General features: G+C 66.9%; 2 protein-coding genes across 5 annotated transcripts; one reads left to right on the top strand and one right to left on the bottom strand.

The window, feature by feature from the left end:
• The first annotated feature begins 1,653 nt into the window (after positions 1–1,653).
• On the top strand, positions 1,654–20,183 carry RTKN (rhotekin). Of its 4 annotated transcripts, XM_086889656.1 has the most exons (14): positions 3,381–3,427; positions 5,935–6,130; positions 9,467–9,660; positions 10,082–10,140; positions 10,295–10,348; positions 10,432–10,549; positions 11,303–11,527; positions 12,464–12,558; positions 15,763–15,869; positions 17,279–17,410; positions 17,624–17,789; positions 18,834–18,938; positions 19,146–19,248; positions 19,525–19,646. In XM_086889656.1, the coding sequence occupies exons 2-14, from the start codon at positions 6,047–6,049 to the stop codon at positions 19,529–19,531; spliced, it is 1,449 nt and encodes a 482-aa protein (XP_086745782.1). In that variant the 5' UTR covers positions 3,381–3,427; positions 5,935–6,046; the 3' UTR covers positions 19,532–19,646. The 4 variants fall into 4 exon arrangements, with proteins under 4 accessions (XP_086745784.1, XP_086745782.1, XP_086745781.1 ...); XM_086889655.1 differs by lacking the exon at positions 19,146–19,248 and having other exon boundaries at positions 19,525–20,183; XM_086889657.1 differs by lacking the exon at positions 19,525–19,646 and having other exon boundaries at positions 19,146–19,252.
• Positions 20,158–25,750, bottom strand: LOC147652845 (uncharacterized). The gene is made up of 13 exons (XM_086889654.1): positions 25,592–25,750; positions 24,347–24,399; positions 24,158–24,270; positions 24,009–24,083; positions 23,411–23,545; positions 23,194–23,271; positions 22,608–22,759; positions 22,469–22,523; positions 22,069–22,143; positions 21,861–21,969; positions 20,926–21,785; positions 20,610–20,655; positions 20,158–20,522 (listed from the first exon to the last, which is right to left on the bottom strand). Exons 1-13 carry the CDS (start codon positions 25,675–25,677, stop codon positions 20,422–20,424), a joined length of 1,938 nt encoding a protein of 645 aa, XP_086745780.1. The 5' UTR covers positions 25,678–25,750; the 3' UTR covers positions 20,158–20,421.
• Between the last annotated feature and the right edge of the window lie 785 nt (positions 25,751–26,535).

The following is a 26,535-nucleotide window of genomic DNA, read 5'->3' as shown; positions in this document are numbered from 1 at the left end:
GGGGATGTCACACACGGATGTCACACACGGGTGTCACAGACGGGGATGTCACACACGGGGATGTCACACACGGATGTCACACACGGGGATGTCACACACGGATGTCACACACAGATGACACACGGGGATGTCACACGGGGATGTCACACACGGATGTCACACACGGATGTCACACACGGATGTCACACACAGATGTCACACACGGATGTCACACACAGGGATGTCACACACGGATGTCACACACAGATGTCACACACGGATGTCACACACGGATGTCACACACGGATGTCACACACGGATGTCACACACAGATGTCACACACGGATGTCACACACGGATGTCACACACAGGTGTCACACACGGATGTCACACACAGATGTCACACACGGATGTCACACACGGATGTCACACACGGATGTCACACACAGATGACACACGGGGATGTCACACGGGGATGTCACACACGGATGTCACACACGGGGATGTCACAAACGGATGTCACACACAGATGTCACACACGGGGATGTCACACACAGATGTCACACACAGATGTCACACATGGATGTCACACACAGATGTCACACACAGATGTCACACACGGATGTCACACGGGGATGTCACACACGGATGTCACACACGGATGTCACACACGGATGTCACACACGGGGATGTCACACACGGGTGTCACACACGGATGTCACACACAGGGATGTCACACTCAGATGTCACACACGGATGTCACACACGGATGTCACACACGGGGATGTCACACACGGATGTCACACACAGGGATGTCACACACGGATGTCACACGGGGATGTCACACACGGATGTCACACACGGATGTCACACACGGATGTCACACACAGATGTCACACGGGGATGTCACACACGGATGTCACACACGGATGTCACACACAGATGTCACACGGGGATGTCACACACAGATGTCACACGGGGATGTCACACACAGATGTCACACAGGGATGTCACACACGGGGATGTCACACACGGATGTCACACACGGGGATGTCACACACGGATGTCACACACGGGGATGTCACACACAGGGATGTCACACACGGATGTCACACACGGGGATGTCACACACAGGGATGTCACACACGGATGTCACACACGGGGATGTCACACACAGGGATGTCACACACGGGGATGTCACACACAGGGATGTCACACACGGATGTCACACACAGATGTCACACACGGGGATGTCACACACAGATGTCACACACGGGGATGTCACACACAGGGATGTCACACACGGGGATGTCACACACGGATGTCACACACGGATGTCACACACGGATGTCACACGGGGATGTCACACACGGATGTCACGCACGGGGATGTCACACACAGGGATGTCACACACGGATGTCACACACGGGGATGTCACACACGGATGTCACACACGGGGATGTCACACACAGATGTCACACACAGATGTCACACACGGATGTCACACACGGGGATGTCACACACAGATGTCACACACGGAGACCCCCCCGCCCCTCGCCCGCAGCTGTCGCTGTCCCGGGCCATTGTCCCGGCCGTGCCAGGAGCCGCCGGCACCGATCGCCACCGCCGCCCCCTCCCGTCCCCTCCCCTCCGCTCCCCGCGGGATCCCGGAGCTCTCGGGCCGGGGGAGGCGAGCCGGGCTCTCCCCGTGCGGCCAGCCCGCTGTCTCCCACCTGTTCCCGGTGCGCCCGAGCCCGGGGGGCTCCGGGGAGCGCCCCGAACTCTGGGATCCCCTTGGCTCTCCCATCCCGGAGCGCCGGGACATCCTCGGCAACCCCCGGAAAGCTCCGGGACCCCGCGGGGCTCCCCCGGGATCCCTCGGAAGGCTCCGGAGGACCGGGACCCCCGGGACCCCTCCCCAGAGCTGCGGCTCCCCGGGACTCGGGGATCCCCCGGGACTTCCCGAACCCCGGGATCCCCCAAGAACCCTCCAGAAACCTCTGAACCCCTCGGACCCCCCGGGACCCCCCGGGACCCCCGGGACCCCCGCCCATGTTCCGGCGGGACGAGCGCAGCCGCTCCTCGGTGGCTCGGGGCTCAGCTCTGGACATGGAACTGCGCCGGGGCCGCTGCTGCCCTCCGGTCCCGGCCTCGCAGGTACGGGAACACCGGCAACACCGGGATCAGCCCGGGCACGGAGCCACGGGGGCGGCCGCGACCGCTCCCTGCCCCCCGGGCCCCCCCCGGCCCGTCCCGCTGCCCCGGCCCAGCCGGGAATTCCGGTGGGATCCGGTACAGCGGGAATCGCCCGCGCCCCCGGCACCCGCCGGGGACTGGGAGCGACTGGGAGCGACTGGGAGGGACTGGGAGGGGGGTCCTGGGGTTCACCTGGGGGTCTTGGGGTACCCAGTGGGGGTGGGTGGGGTCCTGGCATCTTTAAAGGGGTCCCAGTACCCGGTCCCCGGGGGGGGTCTTGGTGCATTTGGGGGTTCCCAGTTCACCCAGTACCGGCTGCATTTTGGGGGTCCCGGTCCCCGGGGGGGGTCTGGGTGGATACCGGGGTTCCCAGTTCACCCAGTACCGGCTGCATTTTGGGGGTCCCGGTCCCCAGGGGGGTCTTGGTGCGTTCGGGGGTTCCCAGTTCAGCCAGTACCGGCTGCATTTTGGGGGGTCCCGGTCCCCGGGGGGGGTCTTGGTGCATTTGGGGGTTCCATTTCACCCGGTCCCAGCTGCTCACTGAGGGGTCCTGGCGGACTCGGGGGGTCCCAGTTCACCTGCTGCACCCAAACTCGGGGGGCTCCGGTGCCCTTGGGGAGCCTGATGCACACTGGGAGGGGGGTCCCGGTGAATTTGGGGGGGTTCCGGTGCATCCTGGGGTGGATCTGGTGCATTTTGAGGGTTCCTGGAGCACTTTTGGGGGTCCAGGTGGATACGGGGGGGTCCCCGTCTTTCAGTACCAACCGCACTTGGCAGGTGGGGGTTCACCTGGGGGGGCTCCCGATCCACTCGGGGGTGCCTTGGCGCACTCTGAGGGGTCCCGGTGCACTTTGGGGGTCGTTCCGGGGCATTTGCGAGCATCGCGGAGCTCCCGGGGGAGGTCCCGGTGCACCCGGAGCAGCCTCGCTTCACTGCTGGGGGTGTCCCAGACCCAGACCCCGGCACACACGGGAGCTCCGGTTCGGTTCGGTTGGGGCGGTCCCGGTGCCCCGGGGAGGGGGGAGGGTCTCACACCCCCCCCGCACCTCGCTTTCCCCCCAGCAGGGGGCGCCCCCCGCCCGTTCCCGGTGTCCCGGAGCCCCGCGGGGGGGGCGGGGGGGACACGGAGGCGGCTCCTGGGAGAAGGGGGGGAAGGGGGGGACACGGGGAATGGGGGACACGGGGCGGGACATGGGGCGGGGGCGGCCGCCGCTTCCTGTGCGCGATCGCGGCGGTGCGGGAGCGGCCGGAGGTACCGGGAATGGGGGGGGGCAGCGCCGCACCGAGGGGTGGGGGGCGCGGGGTGGGGGGTGAAGGGGTCCCGGTGTCCGTCCGTTCCCCGTCTCCTCCTCCCACGCCTCCTCCGGTGCCGTTCCCGGAGCCCCGTTCCGCACCCCCGGGCTGTGGTGTCCCCCGCTCCCCGCACCCCTTTTCCCGTCCCCGGTACCCCCAGACTCTGCACGCCGTCCTCTGCCCGCACCCCTTGTCCTGTCCCCCGTCCCCAGCACCCCAAACCCTGGAACCCCTTCCCCTGAGCACCCCCTGCCCGCCCCCCAGCTGGGCTCCACTGCCCTGCACCCCTAATCCCTTCCCTGCCCCCCAAACCCTGCCCCTCTTTTCCCATCCCCACACTCCATCTTGTCTCCTGCACCGCATTTTCTCCTCCCCTTCTCTGGTGCCCCGCACCCCAAACCCCAAACCCCAAACCCAATCCCCTCCCTGCACCCCAAACCCCGCACCCCAAACCCTGCACCCCAAACCCAATCCCTTCCCTGCACCCCAAACCCCGCACCCCAAACCCCGCACCTCAAACCCTGCACCCCAAACCCAATCCCTTTTCTGTACCCCAAACCCTGCACCCCAAACCCTGCACCCCAAACCCAATCCCCTCCTTGCACCCCAAACCCTGCACCCCAAACCCTGCACCCCAAACCAAATCCCCTCCCTGCACCCCAAACCCTGCACCCCAAACCCCGCACCCCAAACCCTGCACCCCAAACCCTGCACCCCAAACCCCGCACCCCAAATCCAATCCCTTCCCCGCACCCCAAACCCTGCACCCCAAACCCTGCACCCCAAACCAAATCCCCTCCTTGCACCCCAAACCCCGCACCCCAAACCCTGCACCCCAAACCCCTCCCTGCACCCCAAACCCTGCACCCCAAACCCTGCACCCCAAACCCAATCCCCAAACCCCGCACCCCAAACCCCGCACCCCAAACCCTGCACCCCAAATCCAATCTCTTCCCTGTACCCCAAACCCTGCACCCCAAACCCTGCACCCCAAACCCTGCACCCCAAACCCCGCACCCCAAATCCAATCCCTTCCCTGCACCCCAAACCCCGCACCCCAAACCCTGCACCCCAAACCCTGCACCCCAAACCCCGCACCCCAAACCCAATCCCCTCCCTGCACCCCAAACCCCGCACCCCAAACCCTGCCCTGAAACCCTGCACCCCAAACCCAATCCCCTCCCTGCACCCCAAACCCAATCCCTTCCCTGCACCCCAAACCCCGCACCCCAAACCCCGCACCCCAATCCCTGCACCCCAAACCCAATCCCCTCCCTGCACCCCAAACCCCGCACCCCAAACCCTGCACCCCAAACCCAATCTCTTCCCTGCACCCCAAACCCTGCACCCCAAACCCCGCACCCCACACCCTGCACCCCACACCCTGCACCCCAAACCCTGCACCCCAAACCCAATCTCTTCCCTGCACCCCAAACCCTGCACCCCAAACCCCGCACCCCACACCCTGCACCCCACACTCTGCACCCCAAACCCTGCACCCCAAACCCAATCCCTTCCCTGCACCCCAAACCCCGCACCCCAAACCCTGCACCCCACACCCTGCACCCCAAACCCTGCACCCCAAACCCAATCCCTTCCCTGCACCCCAAACCCCGCACCCCAAACCCTGCACCCCAAACCCCGCACCCCAAACCCAATCCCTTCCCTGCACCCCAAACCCTGCACCCCAAACCCCGCACCCCAAACCCAATCCCCTCCCTGCACCCCAAACCCCGCACCCCAAACCCAATCCCCTCCCTGCACCCCAAACCCTGCACCCCAAACCCTGCACCCCAAATCCAATCCCTTCCCCGCACCCCAAACCCCGCACCCCAAACCCTGCACCCCAAACCCAATCCCCTCCCTGCACCCCAAACCCCGCACCCCAAACCCCGCACCCCAAACCCAATCCCCAAACCCCGCACCCCAAACCCCGCACCTCAAACCCTGCACCCCAAACCCAATCCCTTTTCTGTACCCCAAACCCTGCACCCCAAACCCTGCACCCCAAACCAAATCCCCTCCTTGCACCCCAAACCCTGCACCCCAAACCCCGCACCCCAAACCCTGCACCCCAAATCCAATCTCTTCCCTGTACCCCAAACCCTGCACCCCAAACCCCGCACCCCAAACCCCGCACCCCAAACCCCGCACCCCATCCCTTCCCTCGCCCACCCCCCATACCCTCTCCCCTCGCCCCAAATCTTCCCCTTCCTGCCCCCCAAATTCATCCGCCCCTCCTCGCGCCCCAAACCCAACCCACCTCATCCCAGCCCCCCCTGCCGTCCCCCCGCCCCCGCTGCCCTTTCCCGCACAGTCCCCCCCTTGTTCCCGGCCGGGGGGCGGCGATTTGGGGTGGGCACGTGGGCGCCCCCTCCCCCCAGATTCCAGGGAGGGGCCCCAACCCTTGGGGAGCCCCCCGAATTCCCGGGGGAGAGCCATCGAAACCCCCTTTTCTCCCCGCAGCCCCCCCCACCCCACACCCCCCCGCTACACCCCAGCTCTGGATGCGGCGGGACCCCCTCGGGGGGATTTGGGGGGACCCCCCAAAATAGCTGGGGGGGTCCCGGGGGTCCCGATGGAGGTGGGGGGGGGCCGGCGGCTGCGGATCCTGGAGGATCTCAACATGCTCTACATCCGCCAGATCGCCGCCAGCATCCAGGTGGGAATTTTGGGGGGACCCCCCCCTCCCCCTCCCCCTCCCCGATTCCAAATCCGGGATCCCCCCCCTGGCCACCCCCACCCCGGATCCCGGGAAATCGGGGGGTCCCGGGGGGTCCCGGGGGTCCCGGTGGGTCCCGGGGAAGATGGAACTCGCTCCTCATCCCAAGGGATTCACCCCCTTAAGAGCCCCCCAAAACCACGGGGGGGGGGGGGATTTTGGGGGGGCTCCCGCTCCCCCCGTTTCCAGCGGGGGGTTATTTATAGGTGATGACGTCACTGGAGGGGGTGGGGGGGACAGGGGCGGGACCGGGACCGGGACCGGGACCGGGACCGGGACCGGGACCGGGATGGAGGAGCAGGAGGTACCGGGAAGGAGCTGGGGGGCTCAGGAAGGTCGGTTGGGGGGCGCCTGCTGGGAAATTTGGGGGTGCTCGGTGAATCCGGGGGGTTTGTGGGGTGCGCGATGGATCCGTGGGGTATCCGTGGGGTGCAGGAGGAGTCTGGGGGGGGGGTAAATCTGTGGGGTGCATGGCACGGTTGTGGGGCGCAGGATGGATCTGTGGGGTGCGGGGTGAGGTTTTTGGGGTGCAGGATGAGGTTTTTGGGGTGCAGGATGGACCTGTGGGGTGCGGGGTGAGGATTTTTGGGGTGCAGGATGGATGTGTGGGGTGCGAGGTGAGGTTTTTGGGGTGCAGGATGGATCTGTGGGGTGCGGGGTGAGGATTTTTGGGGTGCAGGATGGATGTGTGGGGTGCGAGGTGAGGTTTTTGGGGTGCAGGATGGATCTGTGGGGTGCGGGGTGAGGATTTTTGGGGTGCAGGATGGATCTGTGGGGTGCAGGGTGAGGTTTTTGGGGTGCAGGATGAGGTTTTTGGGGTGCAGGATGGATCTGTGGGGTGCAGGATGAGGTTTTTGGGGTGCAGGATGAGGTTTTTGGGGTGCAGGATGGATCTGTGGGGTGCAGGATGGATCTGTGGGGTGCGGGGTGAGGTTTTCGGGGTGCAGGATGGATGTGTGGGGTGCAGGATGAGGTTTTTGGGGTGCAGGATGGATCTGTGGGGTGCAGGATGGATCTGTGGGGTGCGGGATGAGGATTTTTGGGGTGCAGGATAAATCTGTGGGGTGCAGGATGGATCTGTGGGGTGCGGGGTTCCCTCATGGGGTGCACAGCGTGTTTTTGGGGTGCATGGTCCCCCCGTGGAGTTCAAGACTAATTTACGGGGTGCCTGGTAAATCTGTGGGGTGCAGGATGGATGTGTGGGGTGCGGGGTGAGGTTTTTGGGGTGCAGGATGGATCTGTGGGGTGCATGGCACGGTTGTGGGGTGCAGGGTGGATCTGTGGGGTGCAGGATGAGGTTTTTGGGGTGCAGGATGGATCTGTGGGGTGCGGGGTGTGTTTTTTTGGGGTGCAGGATGGATTTGTGGGGTGTGAGATGAGGTTTTTGGGGTGCAGGGTGGATCTGTGGGGTGCAGGATGAGGTTTTTGGGGTGCAGGGTGGATCTGTGGGGTGCGGGGTGAGGTTTTTGGGGTGCAGGGTGGATGTGTGGGGTGCGGGGTGAGGTTTTTGGGGTGCAGGGTGGATCTGTGGGGTGCGGGGTGAGGTTTTTGGGGTGCAGGATGGATGTGTGGGGTGCAGGATGAGATTTTTGGGGTGCAGGATGGATCTGTGGGGTGCGTGGCTGTGCCGTGGGGTCCGTGATGCGTTTTTGGGGTGCACGGTTCGCTTTTGGGGGTTCACGGATTCCCCGCGGGGTTCCTGATAAATCTCTGGGGTACCCGATGTGTTTGTGGGGGGCTTGGTAAATCCAAATAACGCACGGTAAATGCACGGCCGGGACCCCAAAACCGCTCTGGGATCCCCCAAACCGCTGTGGGACCCCCCAAACCGCTGTGGGACCCCCCAAACCGCTGTGGGACCTCCCAGGAGGCTGTGGGACCCCCCAAATCACTGTGGGACCCCCCAAACCGCTGTGGGACCCCCCAGGAGGCTGTGGGACCCCCCAAACCGCTGTGAGACCCCCCCCCAAATCACTGTGGGACCCCCCAAACCGCTGTGGGACCCCCCAGGAGGCTGTGGGACCCCCCAAACCACTGTGGGACCCCCCAAACCGCCGTGGGACCCCCCAAACCGCCGTGGGACCCCCAAAACCGCTCTGGGATCCCCCCAAACCGCTATGGGACCCCCCAAACCGCTGTGGGACCCCCCAAACCGCTGTGGGACCCCCCAAACCGCTGTAGGACCCCCCAAACCACTGTGGGACCCCCCAAATCACTGTGGGACCCCCCCCAAACCGCCATGGGACCCCCCCGTGTGTGTGCAGGGCTGGGACCCCGGGGGGGGTGTGGGTTGGGGGTCCCCGGGTCCCCCGGGCCCGGCAGGTGCCCCGACCCCACTTTTTCCCCCAGTCCCTCCTGAACCCCAAATGTGGGAGCAGCCGGAGCTGCAGCGGGCTCTGGAGGGGTTTTGGGGACCCCCTGAGCCCCAAATGTCCCCGTTCCCAGGAGCCGGAGCTGCAGCGGGGGCTGGAGGGGTTTTGGGGACCCCCTGAGCCCCCAAATGTCCCCGTTCCCAGGAGCCGGAGCTGCAGCGGGCGCTGGGGGTTTGGGAGGGGTTTTGGGGACCCCCTGAGCCCCAAATGTGCCGGTTCCCAGGAGCCGGAGCTGCAGCGGGCTCTGGAGGGGTTTTGGGGACCCCCTGAGCCCCCAAATGTCCCCGTTCCCCGGAGCCGGAGCTGCAGCGGGCGCTGGGGGTTCAGGAGGGGTTTTGGGGACCCCCTGAGCCCCCAAATGTCCCCGTTCCCAGGAGCCGGAGCTGCAGCGGGCGCTGGAGCGGGCGCTGCGGGTGCGGGAGGGGTTTTGGGGACCCCTGACCCCCCAAATGTGCCCGTTCCCAGGAGCCGGAGCTGCAGCGGGCGCTGGAGCGGGCGCTGCGGGTGCGGGAGGGGTTTTGGGGACCCCCTGACCCCCCAAATGTCCCCGTTTTCAGGAGCCGGAGCTGCAGCGGGCGCTGGAGCGGGCGCTGCGGGTGCGGGAGGGGTTTTGGGGACCCCCTGACCCCCCAAATGTCCCCGTTCCCAGGAGCCGGAGCTGCAGCGGGCTCTGGAGGGGTTTTGGGGACCCCCTGACCCCCCAAATGTCCCCGTTCCCAGGAGCCGGAGCTGCAGCGGGCGCTGGAGCGGGCGCTGCGGGTGCGGGAGGGGTTTTGGGGACCCCCTGACCCCCCAAATGTGCCCGTTTTCAGGAGCCGGAGCTGCAGCGGGCGCTGGAGCGGGCGCTGCGGGTGCGGGAGGGGTTTTGGGGACCCCCTGAGCCCCCAAATGTCCCCGTTCCCAGGAGCCGGAGCTGCAGCGGGCGCTGGAGCGGGCGCTGCGGGTGCGGGAGGGGGCTCGGCGGCTCCTCCCCGCCTGCAGCCGGCCCGAGCAGGCGCTGGAGACCACCAAGACCCTGGTGCTGTGCGACGCCAGGGTGGTCGCGGCCGGGGGGGAGCTGCAGCGGCGCCAGGAGGCCCGGCTGAGGGGGGCCCGGCGGTGAGGAACCCCGAAAATAACGGGGGAGGGCATGGTTGGGACCCCCCCCCCCCCCCCAAATCCCGGGGAGGGCCCCCCCCTATGGAGCCCCGAAACTGGAGAACCCCAAAACGCGGGGGGTTTGGGGGTACCCCATGGAGGGAGGGAGTGGTGGGGAGGGTCCCCCAAAACTTAAGGAAGGGGTTTGAGGGCGCCATGGAGGGGGGGGTGCACCCCAAAACCTGTGGGGGGGGCACGGCAGCGGGGGAGAAACCCCAAAATCCGGGGGTGGGATGAGACCCTGCGGGGGCTGCGGCGAGTGAGGGACACCCCGAAATATGGGGGAGGGGGGGATGGGGAGATCCAGAGGGGCGCAGCTGCGGCAGGGGGCACCCCAAAAAGCCGGGGGGAGCTTTGCTGACCCCCTGCCGTCCCCCCACAGCCCCTCGGATGCCGGCGGGGCTGAGCGGGTGCCGTGCCGAGGCACCGTCTGCATCTCAGGTATGGGGGGGTCCCGGGGGGGTCCTGGGGAGGGGGAACCCCATCTTCTCTGCTTGCCCTCCCCTCCCCCCACCCAGGAACCGCATTTGGGGTCTGGGGGTGTCTCAGGGGGTCTCACCCCCCCTCCTCCTCCTCCTCCTCCTCTTCCCCCCAGATTTGCGCATCCCGCTGATGTGGAAGGACACCGAGTACTTCAGGAACAAGGGGGGTGAGTTTTGGGGTGCCGGGGGTGCCCCCTTTCCCCGTGACGCCCTCTGGGACCCCCGCCCTGACCCCCCGGTGCCCCCGCAGAGCTGCACCGCTGTGCCGTGTTCCTGCTGCTGCAGGTGGGGGCCGAGATCCACGACACCCCCACGGTGCTGGTGGACCGGACCCTCACCGACATCTGCTTCGAGGGCGCTGTGCTCTTGTGAGTGGGGGGCACGGGACCCTCCCCCCCGGCACCCCAAATCCCTCCCGGGGGACCCTGACACCCCCTACGGGCACCTTCGCACCCCCATATCCCCCCCCCATGGGACCCCTGAGCACCCCAATGCACCCCCATGGGACCCCTGCCACCCCCCAGGGACCCCTGATCACCCCCACACCCCCCCATGGGACCCCTGCCACCCCCCATGGGACCCCTGCCACCCCCCAGGGACCCCTGATCACCCCCACACCCCCCCATGGGACCCCTGCCACCCCCCAGGGACCCCTGATCACCCCCACACCCCCCCATGGGACCCCTGCCACCCCCCAGGGACCCCTGATCACCCCCACACCCTCCCAGGGACCCCAATGCGCCCCCATGGGACCCCTGCCACCCCCCAGGGACCCCTGATCACCCCCACACCCCCCCAGGGACCCCCGATCCCTCCCACGGGACCCCTGGTCACCCCCACACCCCCCCATGGGACCCCTGCCACCACCAAACCCCCCTTGGGGACCCCTGCCCCCTCTCCAGGGGACCCCTGACCCCCCTCTGATCGCTTCGGGGGGTGACCCCTGCCCCCCTCTGCCCCTCCCTGGGGACCCTCAGACACCCCTGCCCCCCTCGGGAGACCCCTGCCCACCCTTGCGAGGGACCCCCGCCCCTCTGGGACCCCCTTACCGCGTCCCCAGCATCCGTGGGGTGACCGTGGGGGTGTCCCCCGCCGGCGCCGACCCCTCTGTGCCCCCCCAGCTCGGAGGCGAGCCCCGATTTCGAGCTGAAGGTGGAGCTGTACAGCGCGGGGCTGCCGGGCGGGGGGGCGCAGGGCAGCACCCCCAAAAAGCTGGCCACGCGTCTCAGCACCTCCCTGGGCCGCTCCTCGGGGCGCCGGGCACGGGCGGCCATGGAGGGGGGGCCCGGCAGCCCCCCGGGAACCGGCGGCACCGGGGCACTGCTGCTGCCCCCGCCCGGAGTCCCGTGAGTGCATCCCGTGTGCCCTGCATGTCCCCTGTGTGTCACCTGTGTGTCCCCTGTGTGTCCCCTGTGTGTCCCCTGCATGTCCCCTGTGTCCCCCTGTCCCCCCTGTGTGTCCCTGTGTGTCCCCTGTGTGTCCCGTGTGTCCCCTGTGTGTCCCCTGTGTATCCCCTCCATGTCCCCTGTGTGCCCTGCATGTCCCCTGTGTGTCCCCTGTGCCCCCCATGTCCCCCCCGTGTGCCCCCGTGTCCCCCCTGTGTGCCCCATGTCCCCCCCTGTGCCTCCCCGTGTGTCCCCTTGTGTGTCCCTGATGTCCCCTGTGTGTCCCCCCGTGTGCCCCCTGTGTCCCCTGTGTGTCCCCTCCATGTCCCCTGTGTGTCCCCCTGTGTCCCCTGTGTGTCCCTTGTGCCCCCCATGTCCCCCCCGTGTGCCCCCGTGTCCCCCCTGTGTGCCCCATGTCCCCCCCGTGCCTCCCCGTGTGTCCCCTTGTGTGTCCCTGTGTGTCCCCTGTGTGTCCCGTGTGTCCCCTGTGTGTCCCCTGTGTATCCCCTCCATGTCCCCTGTGTCCCCCTGTCCCCCCTGTGTCCCCCCTGTGTGCCCCATGTCCCCCCCGTGCCTCCCCGTGTGTCCCCTTGTGTGTCCCTGATGTCCCCTGTGTGTCCCCCCGTGTGCCCCCTGTGCCCCCGTGTGTCTCCTGTGTCCCCCTTGTGTCCCCCATGTCCCCCTGTGTGTCCCTCCTGTGCCCCCCATGTGTCCCCCGTGTCCCCCTGTGTCCCCAGACCCCCCCCTCCATGTCCCCCCTGTGCCCCCCGTGTCCCCCCATGTCCCCAAGGGTCCCCAGTCCTGGCACACAGCCCCTGTGCCCCCCGTGACCCCCCCGTGACCCCCCCATGTCCCTGTGCCCCCCGTGACCCCCCCATGTCCCCCCCGTGTCCCCAGGTGTCCCCGGTTCCAGCTCCTGGCCCACGCCGCTCTGTCCCTGGCCCAGGTGCACGACGGGTTCCGCACCCACGACCTCGTCATCGCCGCCGACGGTCAGTGGGGGCACCCCAAAACTCCCCATGGCACCCCAAAGCTCCCCAAAACACCCCAAAACTCCCCATGGCACCCCAAAACTCCCCATGGCACCCCAAAGCTCCCCAAAACACCTCATGGTACCCTATAACACCCCATGGCACCCCAAAACACCCCAAAACTCCCCATGGCACCCCAAAACTCCCCAAAACACCTCATGGTACCCCAAAACTCCCCATGGCACCCCAAAACTCCCCAAAACACCTCACGGTACCCTATAACACCCCAAAACACCCCAAAACTCCCCATGGCACCCCAAAACTCCCCAAAACACCCCACGGTACCCCAAAACTCCCCATGGCACCCCAAAACTCCCCAAAACACCTCATGGTACCCTATAACACCCCATGGCACCCCAAAACACCCCAAAACTCCCCATGGCACCCCAAAACTCCCCATGGCACCCCAAAACACCCCATGGCACCCTATAACACCCCAAAACACCCCACAGCATCCCATGGTACCCCGTAACACGGGCAGTGGGGCTGGAACAGGTGGGGATGGTCTGGGGGTCCTGAGGGGGATCTTTGGGGTCCTGGAAGGGTGTGGGGTCTGTATTTGGGGTGGGTTTGGGTGGGTTTGGGGTGGGTTTGGTGTCAGTTTGATGCGGTTTGGGTGGGTTTGGGGTGCATTTGGGGTGGGTTTGGGTGGGTTTGGGGTCAGTTTGATGTGGTTTGGGGTGGTTTGGGTGGGTTTGGGTGGATTTGGGGTGGGTTTGGGGTCACTTTGATGCGGTTTGGGGTGGTTTGGGTGGGTTTGGGTGGATTTGGGGTCAGTTTGATGCGGTTTGGGTGGGTTTGGGGTGGGTTTAGGGTCAGTTTGATGTGGTTTGGGTGGGTTTGGGGTGCATTTGAGGTGGGTTTGGGGTCAGTTTGGGGTCAGTTTGGGGTCAGTTTGATGCGGTTTAGGGTGGGTTTGGGGTGGGTTTGATGTGGTTTGATGTGGTTTGGGTGGGTTTGGGGTGAGTTTGGGGTGCATTTGAGGTGGGTTTGGGTGGTTTTGGGGTGGGTTTGGGGTCAGTTTGATGTGGTTTGGGGTGGGTTTGGGTGGGTTTGGGTGGATTTGGGGTGGGTTTGGGTGGATTTGGGGTGGGTTTGGGGTGGGTTTGGGGTCAGTTTGATGTGGTTTGGGTGGGTTTGGGGTGCATTTGGGGTTGTTTGGGGTGGGTTTGGGGTGGGTTTGGGGTGGGTTTGGGGTCAGTTTGATGTGGTTTGGGTGGGTTGGGGTGGATTTGGGGTGGATTTGGGGTGGGTTTGGGGTGGTTTGGGGTGGTTTGGGTGGATTTAGGATGGGTTAGGGATGGGTTTGGGTGGGTTTGGGGTGGGTTTGGGGTCAGTTTGATGTGGTTTGGGTGGGTTTGGGTGGATTTGGGGTGGGTTTGGGGTGGGTTTGGGGTCAGTTTGATGTGGTTTGGGTGGGTTTGGGTGGATTTGGGGTGGGTTTGGGGTGGGTTTGGGGTCAGTTTGATGTGGTTTGGGTGGATTTGGGGTGGGTTTGGGGTGGGTTTGGGGTCAGTTTGATGTGGTTTGGGTGGGTTTGGGGTTGTTTGGGGTGGGTTTGGGGTGGGTTTGGGGTGGGTTTGGGGTCAGTTTGATGCGGTTTGGGTGGGTTTGGGTGGATTTGGGGTGGGTTTGGGGTCAGTTTGATGTGGTTTGGGGTGGGTTTGGGGTACATTTGGGGTTGTTTGGGGTGGGTTTGGGGTGAGTTTGGGTGGGTTTGGGGTCAGTTTGATGTGGTTTGAGTGGGTTTGGGGTGGTTTGGGGTGGGTTTGGGGTCAGTTTGATGCGGTTTGGGTGGGTTTGGGTGGATTTGGGGTGGGTTTGGGGTGGGTTTGGGGTGGGTTTGGGGTCAGTTTGATGTGGTTTGGGTGGGTTTGGGGTGGTTTGGGTGGATTTGGGGTGGGTTTGGAGTCAGTTTGATGTGGTTGTGGTGGGTTTGGGGTTGTTTGGGGTGGGTTTGGGGTCAGTTTGATGTGGTTGTGGTGGGTTTGGGGTGGGTTTGGGGTTGTTTGGGGTCAGTTTGATGTGGTTTGGGGTGGTTAGGGATGGGTTTCGGGTGGTTTGGGGTGGGTTTGGGGTCAGTTTGATGTGGTTTGGGTGGGTTTGGGGTGGTTAGGGATGGGTTTGGGGTCAGTTTGATGTGGTTTGGGGTGGGTTTGGGGTACATTTGGGGTTGTTTGGGGTGGGTTTGGGGTGAGTTTGGGTGGGTTTGGGGTCAGTTTGATGTGGTTTGAGTGGGTTTGGGGTGGTTTGGGGTGGGTTTGGGGTCAGTTTGATGCGGTTTGGGTGGGTTTGGGTGGATTTGGGGTGGGTTTGGGGTGGGTTTGGGGTGGGTTTGGGGTCAGTTTGATGTGGTTTGGGTGGGTTTGGGGTGGTTTGGGTGGATTTGGGGTGGGTTTGGAGTCAGTTTGATGTGGTTGTGGTGGGTTTGGGGTTGTTTGGGGTGGGTTTGGGGTCAGTTTGATGTGGTTGTGGTGGGTTTGGGGTGGGTTTGGGGTTGTTTGGGGTCAGTTTGATGTGGTTTGGGGTGGTTAGGGATGGGTTTCGGGTGGTTTGGGGTGGGTTTGGGGTCAGTTTGATGTGGTTTGGGTGGGTTTGGGGTGGTTAGGGATGGGTTTGGGGTGGTTTGGGGTGGGTTTGGGGTCAGTTTGATGTGGTTTGGGTGGGTTTGGGGTGGTTTGGGGTGGGTTTGGGGTCAGTTTGATGTGGTTTGGGTGGGTTTGGGGTGGTTTGGGTGGATTTGGGGTGGGTTTGGGGTACATTTGATGTGGTTGTGGTGGGTTTGGGGTTGTTTGGGGTGGGTTTGGGGTCAGTTTGATGTGGTTGTGGTGGGTTTGGGGTGGGTTTGGGGTTGTTTGGGGTCAGTTTGATGTGGTTTGGGGTGGTTAGGGATGGGTTTCGGGTGGTTTGGGGTGGGTTTGGGGTCAGTTTGATGTGGTTTGGGTGGGTTTGGGGTGGTTAGGGATGGGTTTGGGGTGGTTTGGGGTGGGTTTGGGGTCAGTTTGATGTGGTTTGGGTGGGTTTGGGGTGGTTTGGGGTGGGTTTGGGGTCAGTTTGATGTGGTTTGGGTGGGTTTGGGGTCAGTTTGATGTGGTTTGGGGTGGTTTGGGGTCAGTTTGATGTGGTTTGGGGTGGTTTGGGGTCCATGTCCCCGTGTCCCCCCAGAGCAGAGCCCCTGCTGGGTGCCCCTATATGGCCGCATGTGTTGTCGCCTGGCGGCCAGGCCGAGCTGCGTGGACACCCCCGCGGCCACCGGGACACTGCGGCTGCAGGTGAGGGACGGGATCGGGATCGGGATCGGGATCAGGATCAGGATTTGGATCAAGATCGGGATCGGGATCAGGATCGGGATCAGGAATGGGATCAGGATCAGGATTGGGATCAGGATCGGGATCAGGATCGGGATTGGGATCAGGATCAGGATCGGGATTGGGATCGGGATCAGGATCGGGAACGGGATTGGGATCAAGATCGGGATTGGGATCGGGATCAGGAATGGGATCGGGATCGGGATTGGGAATGGGAATGGGATCAGGATTGGGATTGGGATCGAGAGAGAGGGATGGGATAGAGAAATGGGGTAGAGAAGTGGGCTATAGGGATGGGATGGAGGGATGGGATAGAGAGAATGGGATCAGGAATGGGATAGAGGGATGGGCTGGATTAACAACCCTGTGGGACCAGGGACCCTGAAGCTGCAGGTGAAGGGGGATTAGGATGGGGGATTGGGATGGGGGATTGGAATGAGGGGTTAGGATGGGGGATTGGGATGGGGGATTGGGATGGGGGATTGGGATGGGGGATTGGGATGGGGGATTGGGATGGGGGATTGGGATGGGGGATTGGGATGGGGGATCGGGATGGGGGATTGGGATGAGGGGTTAGGATGGGGGATTGGGATGGGGGATTGGAATGAGGGATTGGGATGGGGGATTGGGATGGGGGATTGGGATGGGGGATTGGGATAAGGGATTGGGATGGGGGATTGGGATGTGGGATTGGGATGGGGGATTGGGATGAGGGATTGGGATGGGGGATTGGGATGGGGGATTGGGATGTGGGATTGGGATAAAGGATGGAGAAAGGTGTGAGAAGGGGATGGGGACACAGATGACAGCAGGACAGGGACGGGGACAAAGATGGACATGGGATGTGGTCAGACAGGACAGGGACAGTGACATGGATGGGGACAAGAACGGGGACAGACACAAGGGGTAGGGACAGAGCTGGGAAGGGACAAGAAAAGGGACAAGGGACGGGAATGGGTTGGGAAGAGAATGGGGACAGGGATGGGGACAGGGATGGGGACGGGGATGGGGACAGGGACAGTGACAGTGACAGGGATGGGGACAGGGTGGGGACAGGGATGGGGACATGGATGGGGACAGGGATGGGGCCAGGGATGGGGACAGGGATGGGGACAGGGATGGGGACAGGGACAGTGACAGGGATGGGGCCAGGGATGGGGCCAGGGATGGGGACAGGGATGGGGACAGGGACAGTGACAGGGATGGGGACAGGGATGGGGACAGGGATGGGGACAGGGATGGAGACAGGATCTCACCCATGCCCACCAGGACTGCTGGGGATGGAGCTGGGGGTCCCCATGTGCTGGGGATGGGTGCAGACTCGGGGGGCTGCTCACCCCGGGGTGCTGACAGCTCCGGGGGTCTCGGCACAGGCTCCAGGGGCTGAGGGGCCGAGCGGGCCCCCCCTGTTCTGTGTCCTGCGGGGGCCTGGGCTGCTCTGCTACGGCAGCGCTGGCGAGGCCGAGGCAGGGCAGGAGCCCACCCTCACCATCGCTGTCACCAAGGTATGGGGGCACGGGGGGCACGGGGGGCTACGGGGGGCTCTAGGGGGCTCCGGGGGGCTCCGGGGGGCTCCGGGCGGCTCCAGGGGGCTCCAGGGGGCTCTGGGGATGCTCTATGGGGGATGGAGGGGACAGGGCAGGGGAGAAAGGGGGGCTGTGTGGGGCTCGGGGCGGTTTCTGGGGGCTGTGGGGCTCCAAGGTGTGCTGGTGCCGCAGGACACGCGGGTGCGCGCGGTGGAGTCGGGGGGCCGCGGGCAGCCCCCCGGGGTGGCCGTCACCAACCGGCTGGGCGGGGAGGAGGTGACACACGCGCTGCTGGCCGAGAGCGAGGCCGAGGCTCAGCGCTGGCTCGAAGCCTTCGGGCAGCACCTCTACGATTTGGGTGAGCCGGGACCCCCGGGACCCCCCAGCCCAGAGCTGTGGGAACGCCCCCATCATCCCTGTGGGACCCCCATCATCCCTGTGGGACCCCCATCATCATCCCTGTGGGACCCTCATCATCCCTGTGGGATCCCCCATCATCCCTGTGGGATCCCCCCCCATCATCCCTGTGGGAACCCCCCATCATCCCTGTGGGACCCTCATCATCCCTGTGGGATCTCCCCCCATCATCCCTAAGGGATCCCCCCCCATCATCCCTATGGAATCCCCCATCATCCCTGTGGGATCCCCCCCCATCATCCCTGTGGGATCCCCCCCCCCATCATCCCTGTGGGATCCCCCCCCATCATCCCTGTGGGATCCCCCCCCCCATCATCCCTGTGGGATCCCCCCCCCCATCATCCCTGTGGGATCCCCCCCCCCATCATCCCTGTGGGATCCCCATCATCCCTGTGGGATCCCCCCCCATCATCCCTGTGGGACCCCCATCATCCCTGTGGGATCCCCCATCATCCCTGTGGGATCCCCCCCCATCATCCCTGTGGGATCCCCCCCCCATCATCCCTGTGGGATCCCCCCCCCCATCATCCCTGTGGGATCCCCCCCCCCATCATCCCTGTGGGATCCCCCCCCCCCATCATCCCTGTGGGATCCCTCCATCATCCCTATGGGACCCCCATCATCCCTGTGGGATCCCCCCCCATCATCCCTGTGGGAACCCCACCCTGCCAGGACCCCATCCTTGTGGGACCCCCATCATTCCTGTGGATCCCCCCATTCCCAAGGGCCCTCCCAGCCCTGTGGGACCCTGTCCCAGCGGGATTCCCATTGTTAAAGGACCACAAGTGGGCACCCCCATCCCCGTGGGACCCCCACCCTGCCAGGACCCCATCCCTGTGGGACCCCCATCACCCCGAGACCCCTAAGGCAGTGGGACCCCAGTCCTGAGAGCACCCCCATTCCCGTGAGACCCCCCCCCGATCCAACGGGGCCCCCATCCCAGCTCACTCCCCGTCCCGGGGGGGCTCTGTCCCTGTCCCCCCAGCCCAGTGGAAGCAGTGCTGTGAGGAGCTGATGCGCATCGAGGAGCCCCCCCCGCGCCGCCCCCCGGCCCCGCTGCCCCCCCAGGGCTCCCTCTACCACCAGACGGGTGAGTGGGGCCGGGGGGGTGGGTGGGCTGGGGGTGGGGGTCTCTGCTCTGTCTCCCCCTCTCTGCTCTCTGCTCGCTCCCTAACGCTGCTCTTCTCGCTGTCCCCCCCTCTCTGTGCCCCCTCCCCATTTCTGTCCCCCCATTTCTGTCCCCCCATTTCTTTCCTGCCGCTCTGCCCCCCCCCCCCCGCCTCCCGCGCCCCCCCAGCCCCGCCGGGCCCCCCCGGGACCCCCCCGGGCGAGGGGCTCCTGCTGCAGGAGAATGTCTCAGCCGAGATCCGGGCGCTGCTCAGCTCCTACTACAGCGACAGGTGACGGGGGGGGGACACGGGGGACACCCCCAGACAGCCCCCCCAAAACCGCCACAGCACCCCCAGAATGGCCGTGGGGACTGGGGGGGGCAGGAAGGGACCCCCAAAACCCCGCACCGCCAGTGAGGGGGTCCATGGGGAGCTGGGGGGGCACTGGGTGGAGTGGGGGGGGGGCTTTCACAGCCCCCACCCTACGGCACAGCAGGGGGGGTGGGTCCGGGGAGGGTCTGGGGACACCCCTGACCCCCGTGACCCCCCTTTTTCCCCCCTCCCCAGCTATTGACCCCTCGGATGACATCGCGGCGGTGACCGACATCCTGACCCGGCACGGGGGGGCTCCCCGTGCGCCGGGACCCCCCCCCTGGCTGTCGCTGTTTGAGGGGCCCCCCCTGCGCAGCCCCAGCCCCCCCCGCCGGGGCAGACCCCGCACCCTGTCCCTCGACGCCCGGCTCAGCACCCTGAAGGGTCGGGGGGGTCCCCCAAAACCCCCCCACTCCAGCTCCTCCAGCAGCGGCAGCAGCAGCCCAGGGCCCCCCCAGCGCGACCCCCCCAGACCCCTCCAGTCCCGGGTCTGACCCCCAGAACCTGGGGACACGGGGGGGGACACGGGGGGGGACACGGGGGGGACACGGGGGGGATGGACCCCCTGGGGGCTCCCGGCTTCTGTTTTTGGGGAGAAACTGGAATTTTTGCCCCTCCCCGTTCTGGGGGGGGGCTCAGGGCTAAACTCCAAAAAGTGGGGGGGGGGGTTTCCTTCCCCTCCCCCACCACAGGGTGGGTGCTCAGGGTTTAACCCGGGGGGGACACAGAGCCCCCCCAGCTCTGCTTTCCCTCACCTCTAACCCGGGGGGGGGACACAACCCCCACCCCCCCGGCAGGCCCCTCCCTCTCGTTAATAATATTCACTAATAATTTGCATTAAAATTTATTTAACAGCTGCTGTGTGTGATTTTGGGGGGAGGGGGGTGGGTGGGAGGTGGGGGGGGGGTCCCTGTGCCCTGGTGGGGGGGTCTGGGGGTGCTGCCCCCTCCCCCAAGCTGCTCATTTGGGGTGCAAGTGGGGGAGGGGGGGGTGGAGGCTGTGCTGGGGGGTGAGCGGGGGAGGGGCGCCCATCCTGGGTGCCACAAAGGGGATTCCCCCCCCCCCAAAAAAAGGAGGTGCTGCCCCCCCCCGCTACACAGCATGGGGGGAGAGGTCCTCGTCCTCGGTGGGGGGGCTGGGGCCCCCCAAAAGCGGCGGGTGGGGGGCGTCACGGGCCAGCAGCAGCGCGAAGCCTGGGGGGAGAGCGGGGGTGAGACGGGGGGCGGTTCTGGGAGGGTTTGGGGGTGATTTGGGGGGCTTCCGGGGGGATTTTGGGGTACCTGGAGTGGCTTTATGCAGGACGGGGCTCTCGCTGGGCTCATCCCCCTGTAAAAAGTGGGGGGGAGCTGAGGGGTCCCTGCGGACCCGCCCCACTCACAGGGGGACCCCACCCCACCTCCCATCCTGCCCCCCCTCTCCAGAGCCATCCCAACCCCCAGAGCCCCCAGACTCGCGTGTTCCCCTCCTGACCCCCAGCCCCAAAACCTGCAGCCCCCCAGCCCCCGCGCCCCCCATCACCCCCACATAAACCCTGAACCCCATCCGGGCCCCCCGCATTTCCCCCAGCCCCACATCGCCCCCAGACCCTCCCCGTACCTGCCCAGGGAGGGGTCTCGGCTCCCAGGGGGTCTCCCAGCCCCCCCCTTCATGCCCCCCGATTCCATTGCGCCCCAAATCCTGGGGGTCCCGCAGCGGGCGGGGGGGGGCGGGGCTGTGCGGGGGGGGCCCGGCCGGGGGTATTGGGGACCCCTCCCTCTGGCTGGGGACATCCTCAATCAGTGGCCCCAGAGCTTCCCATGCTGGGGGGCTGGGGAGGGGGGGAGTGTCCGGGCGGGACCCCTCCTCATCCCGGGGGGGCCTGGGGGGAGACCCCAAGCCGGGAGTGCTGGGAGGAGGGAGGGGCTGTACCCCACAAGTGCTTTCAGAAGACCCCGAGCCAGAAGAGACAGGGGGAACCCCCACCCGGGGAGGGCTGGGAGGGGTCCCGGGCATGGCAGGGGGGGACCCTGACCTGCTGGTGGCAAAATTGGGGGTCCCCAGGGTGGCGGAGGGAGGGGTCCCTGTTCCCAGGGGGCTGGAGGGGGTCCCAGCGGTGGCACATTGGGGGGTGCCCATCACCACGGGGCTGGGGGGGCTCCTTGGGGTGGCAGAGGGAGGGGTCCCTGTCCCCACAGGACTGGTGGCATGGGGGGACCCTGCTCGGGCCGGGCTGGGGGGCGTCCCCAGAGCGGCAGAGGGAGGGGGGCCCCTCCCCACGGGGCTGGCGGGGGTCCCGGTGGTGGCGGGGTCCCTGCCCGCGGGGCCGGGGGGCAGAGGCGGCGGCGGCCGCCGGGGGCTGGGGGGCGGTGCCCCCCCGGAGGCTCCGGGCGGGGGGGTCTGGAGGGGCTCCGGCCGGCGGAAGATGAAGGCGGATTCCGTCAGGCTGCGCTGGTACCGCAGGAAAGGCCGACGAGCACCTGGCGGGGACGGGGTGGGGTCAGCAGGGACCCCCAGAGCCCCCCCGTGCCCCCCAACCCTTCCATGGCACCCACCGGGGGTGCTGCCGGGCAGGGGGGATGCGGACGTGGAGCCCGAGCGTTCCCGCTGCCGGAAGAATTCCCGGGGGTTCTGGGTGCGCTGGGAGACCAGGATTGCGGCTTCCTGCGGGATCGGGGGGGTTCAGAGGGGCTGCGGCTCCACGGCGGGACCAGCGGCCCCCCCGTGTCCCGGGGGAAGGGAGGGAGCCGTCCCGGTACTCACGGCCGCGGTGCCGCTGAGCCCGGTGCGACCCCCGCGCTCCCGCTCGGCCGCCTCCTGCTCCCGCTGCTGCTGCTCCTGCGGGACACGGCAAACACGGATCCCTCAGGGCGCGGTGGAGCCCTGGCTGCCCTGGGAGAGAACCCTCGCGCATCCCCAGGTTACACCCTCCTGTTTTCCTTGTGATGGGATGAATCCCTTCAGATCCCCCAGGAGAGACACCTGAAATCCCTGGGTAAGACCCCTCGGATCCCCTGGGATTGACCCCCTAAACCCCCCCGGGACGGGACTCCCTGGGATGAACGCTCTGGATCCTGCTGGGCTGGAGCCCCAGCGTGTCCCAGGACAGACCCCTTCGATCCCCCTGAGACCCCCTCCCCAATTCCAGCCCCTTCCCGCTCACCCATCGCTCCTGCTCCTTCCTCCGCTCCTCCGCGTCCAGCCGCGCCTGCTCCTGCCTGCGGGAGGGGTGACAGCCATGGGATGGGACACGGATGGGACATGGGCATGGGACAGGGCTGGAGCCCAGCCTCGCCCCTCACCGCCGCTCCTCGATGAGCCTCTCCCGTTCCTGCAGCCGCCGCTCCCGCTCCGCCGCCTGCAGCCGCTCCTCCTCCATGCGCTCCCTCTCCCAGCGCCGCCGCTGCTCCCGCTCCCGCTGCCGCTCCTGCTCCTTCCGCTGCTGCTCCTCGCGCTGCCAACGCACCGGGATCGGCACCGGGATCGGCACCGGGGACTCACCGGCACCAGGGTCCCGCTGCCATTGGTACCGGCACCGGCGCCGGGACCCCGCCACACTTCACACTGGGACTGTCCCAGCCTCGGTACCGGCACCGGGACCCCGCCGAGGTCCACACCAGCACCCCCCCGGTCTCGGCACCGGGACTGTGACCCCCACTGGTATCGGCAGTGGGACCCCTGCCGCGACAGCACCGGGACCCCCACGGACCCCAGCTCTGGGGCCGGGACCCCACAGCACCCCAGACCGGGACTGGGACCCCCACCAAGCTCGGCACTGGGACCCCTGGGCTCAGCCCCTGGCAACCTCAGCCCGAGGCAGCAGCCGTGACCCCATCCCCGGGATCCCGGGGGACCCCCCAGTCCTTCCCCAGCCCCCCGACCCCTCACCTCAGCCTGTTCCCAGAAGGAATCGCGCTGGGTGCGCTGCAGCTCCAGTGCTGGGTTGGTCTTGCGGTAGTTGGTTCCCTTGGGGAGCACAGGGGGGTCAGGCTGGGATCCCCAAAACCCCCTGGAGACCCCCGGGAAGGGCGAGCAAGCACCCATCGCCCCCCAAGTGCCCTCCCCATTCCGGCAGGGACATGGCCCCAGCGAGACCCCCACTCACCACCAGCTCCGGGGTGTCCTGGGGGGTCCTCCTGGGTGGGCGAGGGGCGGGGGGCTCCAGCTGTGCCAGCACTCGGCGCAGCCCCTCCAGCGTCACCTCCTCGGAGCGGCGGGCGCTGATCACGGCCGTGGCCTCCTGCCACCGGGATTGGGAGCGCGTCACCCCTCCCACACCCCCCAACCCCCGCAGGGATCCTCACTCCCCGGGGAACCTCGGCTCGATTCCCTCGGACGCGTCAGATGTGGGACTGGATCCAGATGTGGGGCAGGATCCAGATGTGGGGCCGGATCCAGATCCCGGGCGCAGACAGATGAGCGGAAGCTGTTCCGGGGGATGGGGAGGGCAGGACCCCCCCGGCAGGACGGGGTTGGGGGTGGGGAAGGGATCCCAACCACAGCTCCGGCGCGGCGGCCAAGACTGGGAGCACTGGGAAAGCGGCGGCTGAGTCAGCAGCGCCAGGAATGCGCCCGGGCACAGGCAAAGGTCGGGGTGGCGGCATGGGGGGGGACAGGGGAGGCAGGAATGGGGAATATTGGGGGGGAAAAGACCCCGACACAACCCCCCAGCACCCACCGAAGGCTCCGTGCCCCCCACTCACCCTGAAGAAGCTCCGGATGGCCGGCAGGTGCCCGGCACACGCCGCCCGCTGCGATTCCGGCACATTTTCCCCCACCTGGCACCGCACCCATGGCTCAGCTCGGGGGGGTCCCATCCGGGGGTCCCCTCGAGCAGCCCCCCCGCACTCACCCAGCTGATAAGGACGATCCTGGGGGTGCCGGAACCGGGATCGGGGACCCGGCACAGCCCGTACATGACGCTGCCCGCAGAGAATTTTCCAGCGAGCTCATCCGGCCCCCCGGCTGTAAATGAGGAGGGGTCAGAGGGGGGGAACTCGGGGGACCCCCCAATATTCCCCGAAAACGTCGCTCCCGGTACCTCCGGAATCCAGGAGCTTGAGGTCGTGATGCTTCTCATAGCCAAAGACGGCCCTGGGGGGGAGAAGGGGGGTCAGGGTGGGGGTCGGGGTGGGGGGGATCAGAGCGGGCGGGGGGACCTGCCAGGCTTGGGCACCCCCCGTGTTCCCCCATGCCACCAGCTTGGGATGAATTCATGGAAGTGCCGCCGGCAGCATCCGCCCCCGGGACAATGGGAATGTGGGAAGCGCCGGAGAGGCACGGCCCCCCCAGCCCCAGCGACCCCCCCCCTCCATCGTGCGGGGGTGTCGGGACCCCCCGGCCGGGCCTGGGGGGGCTCAGGGGGCCCCATCCCGGCGGGACCCTCCCTCCCCCCCCCCCCCAAGGAGGCTCTGCCCCTCTTTGTTCCCGCGTGGCTCCGCTTCGGGACGCACGCGGGACAGGGCACGTCACGCATGTCACGGCATGTCGCGACAGGCTGCGGCGCCACATGGCGGGACAGAGCCCGGCACGCGGCCGGGCGGGCGCCGGGAGGAGCCGGAGCTGGAGCGGGTCCAGCCGCGCTCCGGGGGCAGAGGGCAACGGCCGGGTGGCCGGTGGCCACGGTGACGACCGGTCCCGTGACGCCGGAGGGCTGCCGGACCCATGAGCCCCGGTACCGTCGCCCCCCACCCCGGGATGGGGATTTTGGGGGACACCGAGTCCGGCCCCCCCGGCACCGAACTGGGGCCAGCTTGGGACCCCCAGGCCGTCCCGGGACCCGCGTCCTCCCGGTGCGGCCGGGCAGAACCCCCCTTCCCGCACCCCGTACCGGCTCCCGCAAACCCCCCGGGCCCGTCCTGCCCCCGCCCCAGGCGGCGGCGCCGCTCCCAGCCCGGCGGCACCGGGAGGGACCGGGCGGGACGGGGCGAGACCGGCTGCGAGTCCCGGTTCCCAGCGCGGCGGCGCACAGGGCTCAGTCCTGGGACACCCCCCGGCCCAGACCCCGCTGCGTCCCGGAGCCCCCGTCCCGGTGCCGGTAACGGTGCCTCTGGGCCCGCCCCCGACTCCCTGGCCCGTGCCGGTGCCTGTTCCTGCTCCCGGTCCTGCGTCCGGTGCCAGTCCCAGCGCCCGTTCCCAGTCCCGGTCCCCTCTTCCGTCCCCGGGTCCCTGTGCCGGCTCCTCATCCCCCGTGCCCTGTTCCCCGTCCTCCCTTCCGTCCCCGTTCCCGGTCTCCATTCCCGGCTCCCGTTCCCTCTCCCGGTGTCCCCCGCCCTCCCGTTCTCACCAGTCGGTCCCAGCCCGGGGGTTCCCCACGTCCTCCCGCGCCGCCAGCAGCGCCAGCCGGTACCGCTCCAGCCCCGGCCCCGCCATCCCGATCCCGGGGCCGATCCCGATCCCGGGGCCGATCCCGGGACCGCCGCCGCCGCCGCCCTGGGCCCGCCCCTCCCCCGCCACCCCCCCGGCACTTTCCACCGCCCACGGGCGGCACCGGGCGGGGCGGGGGCGGGAGCGGCCGGGAGGCACCGGCGGCGCTGGGAGCGCTGGGGCGCGGGTGCCGGGCCTGGGTCCCGAACCGGGATGAGGATCCCGTACCGGGATGTGGATCCCGAACCGAGATGAGGATCCTGTACCGGGATGAAGATCCCGTACCGGGATGAGGATCCCGTACCGGGATGAGGATCCTGTACCGGGATGAGGATCCCGAACCGGGATGAGGATCCCGAACCGGGATGAGGATCCTGTACCGGGATGAGGATCCCGAACCGGGATGAGGATCCTGTACCGGGATGAGGATCCCGAACCGGGATGAGGATCCCGTACCGGGATGAGGATCCTGTACCGGGATGAGGATCCTGTACCGGAATGAGGATCCCGAACCGGGATGAAGGCGCTGTGCCAGGTTCCCACTCCGGGCTGTGGATGCGGGTTCCAGGATCCCACGCTGGAATGTGTGTGGAGGTCCCGGGGTCCCGCAGCAGGACGTGAATGTCACACCAGGATGTGGGACAGGTCCCAGGGGCCCGCACTGGGACCCGCGCCCGGGTCCGGCACTGGAACGAGGCTGCGGTGCCAGGATCCCAGCCCAGGATGAGGGATCCCAGGCTGGGATGTGGGTGCTGTGCCAGGGATCCCAGGCTGGGATGTGGGTGCTGTGCCAGGGATCCCAGGCTGGGATGTGGGTGCTGTGCCAGGGATCCCAGGCTGGGATGTGGGTGCTGTGCCAGGGAT

This window comes from Cyanistes caeruleus, chromosome 5 (genome assembly GCF_971803275.1).
Source record: "Cyanistes caeruleus chromosome 5, bCyaCae1.hap1.1, whole genome shotgun sequence".
Classification (NCBI taxonomy): Eukaryota; Metazoa; Chordata; class Aves; order Passeriformes; family Paridae; genus Cyanistes; species Cyanistes caeruleus.
The sequence above is the reverse complement of the archived record's forward strand: the minus strand, read 5'-3'. Positions and strand labels throughout refer to the sequence as shown.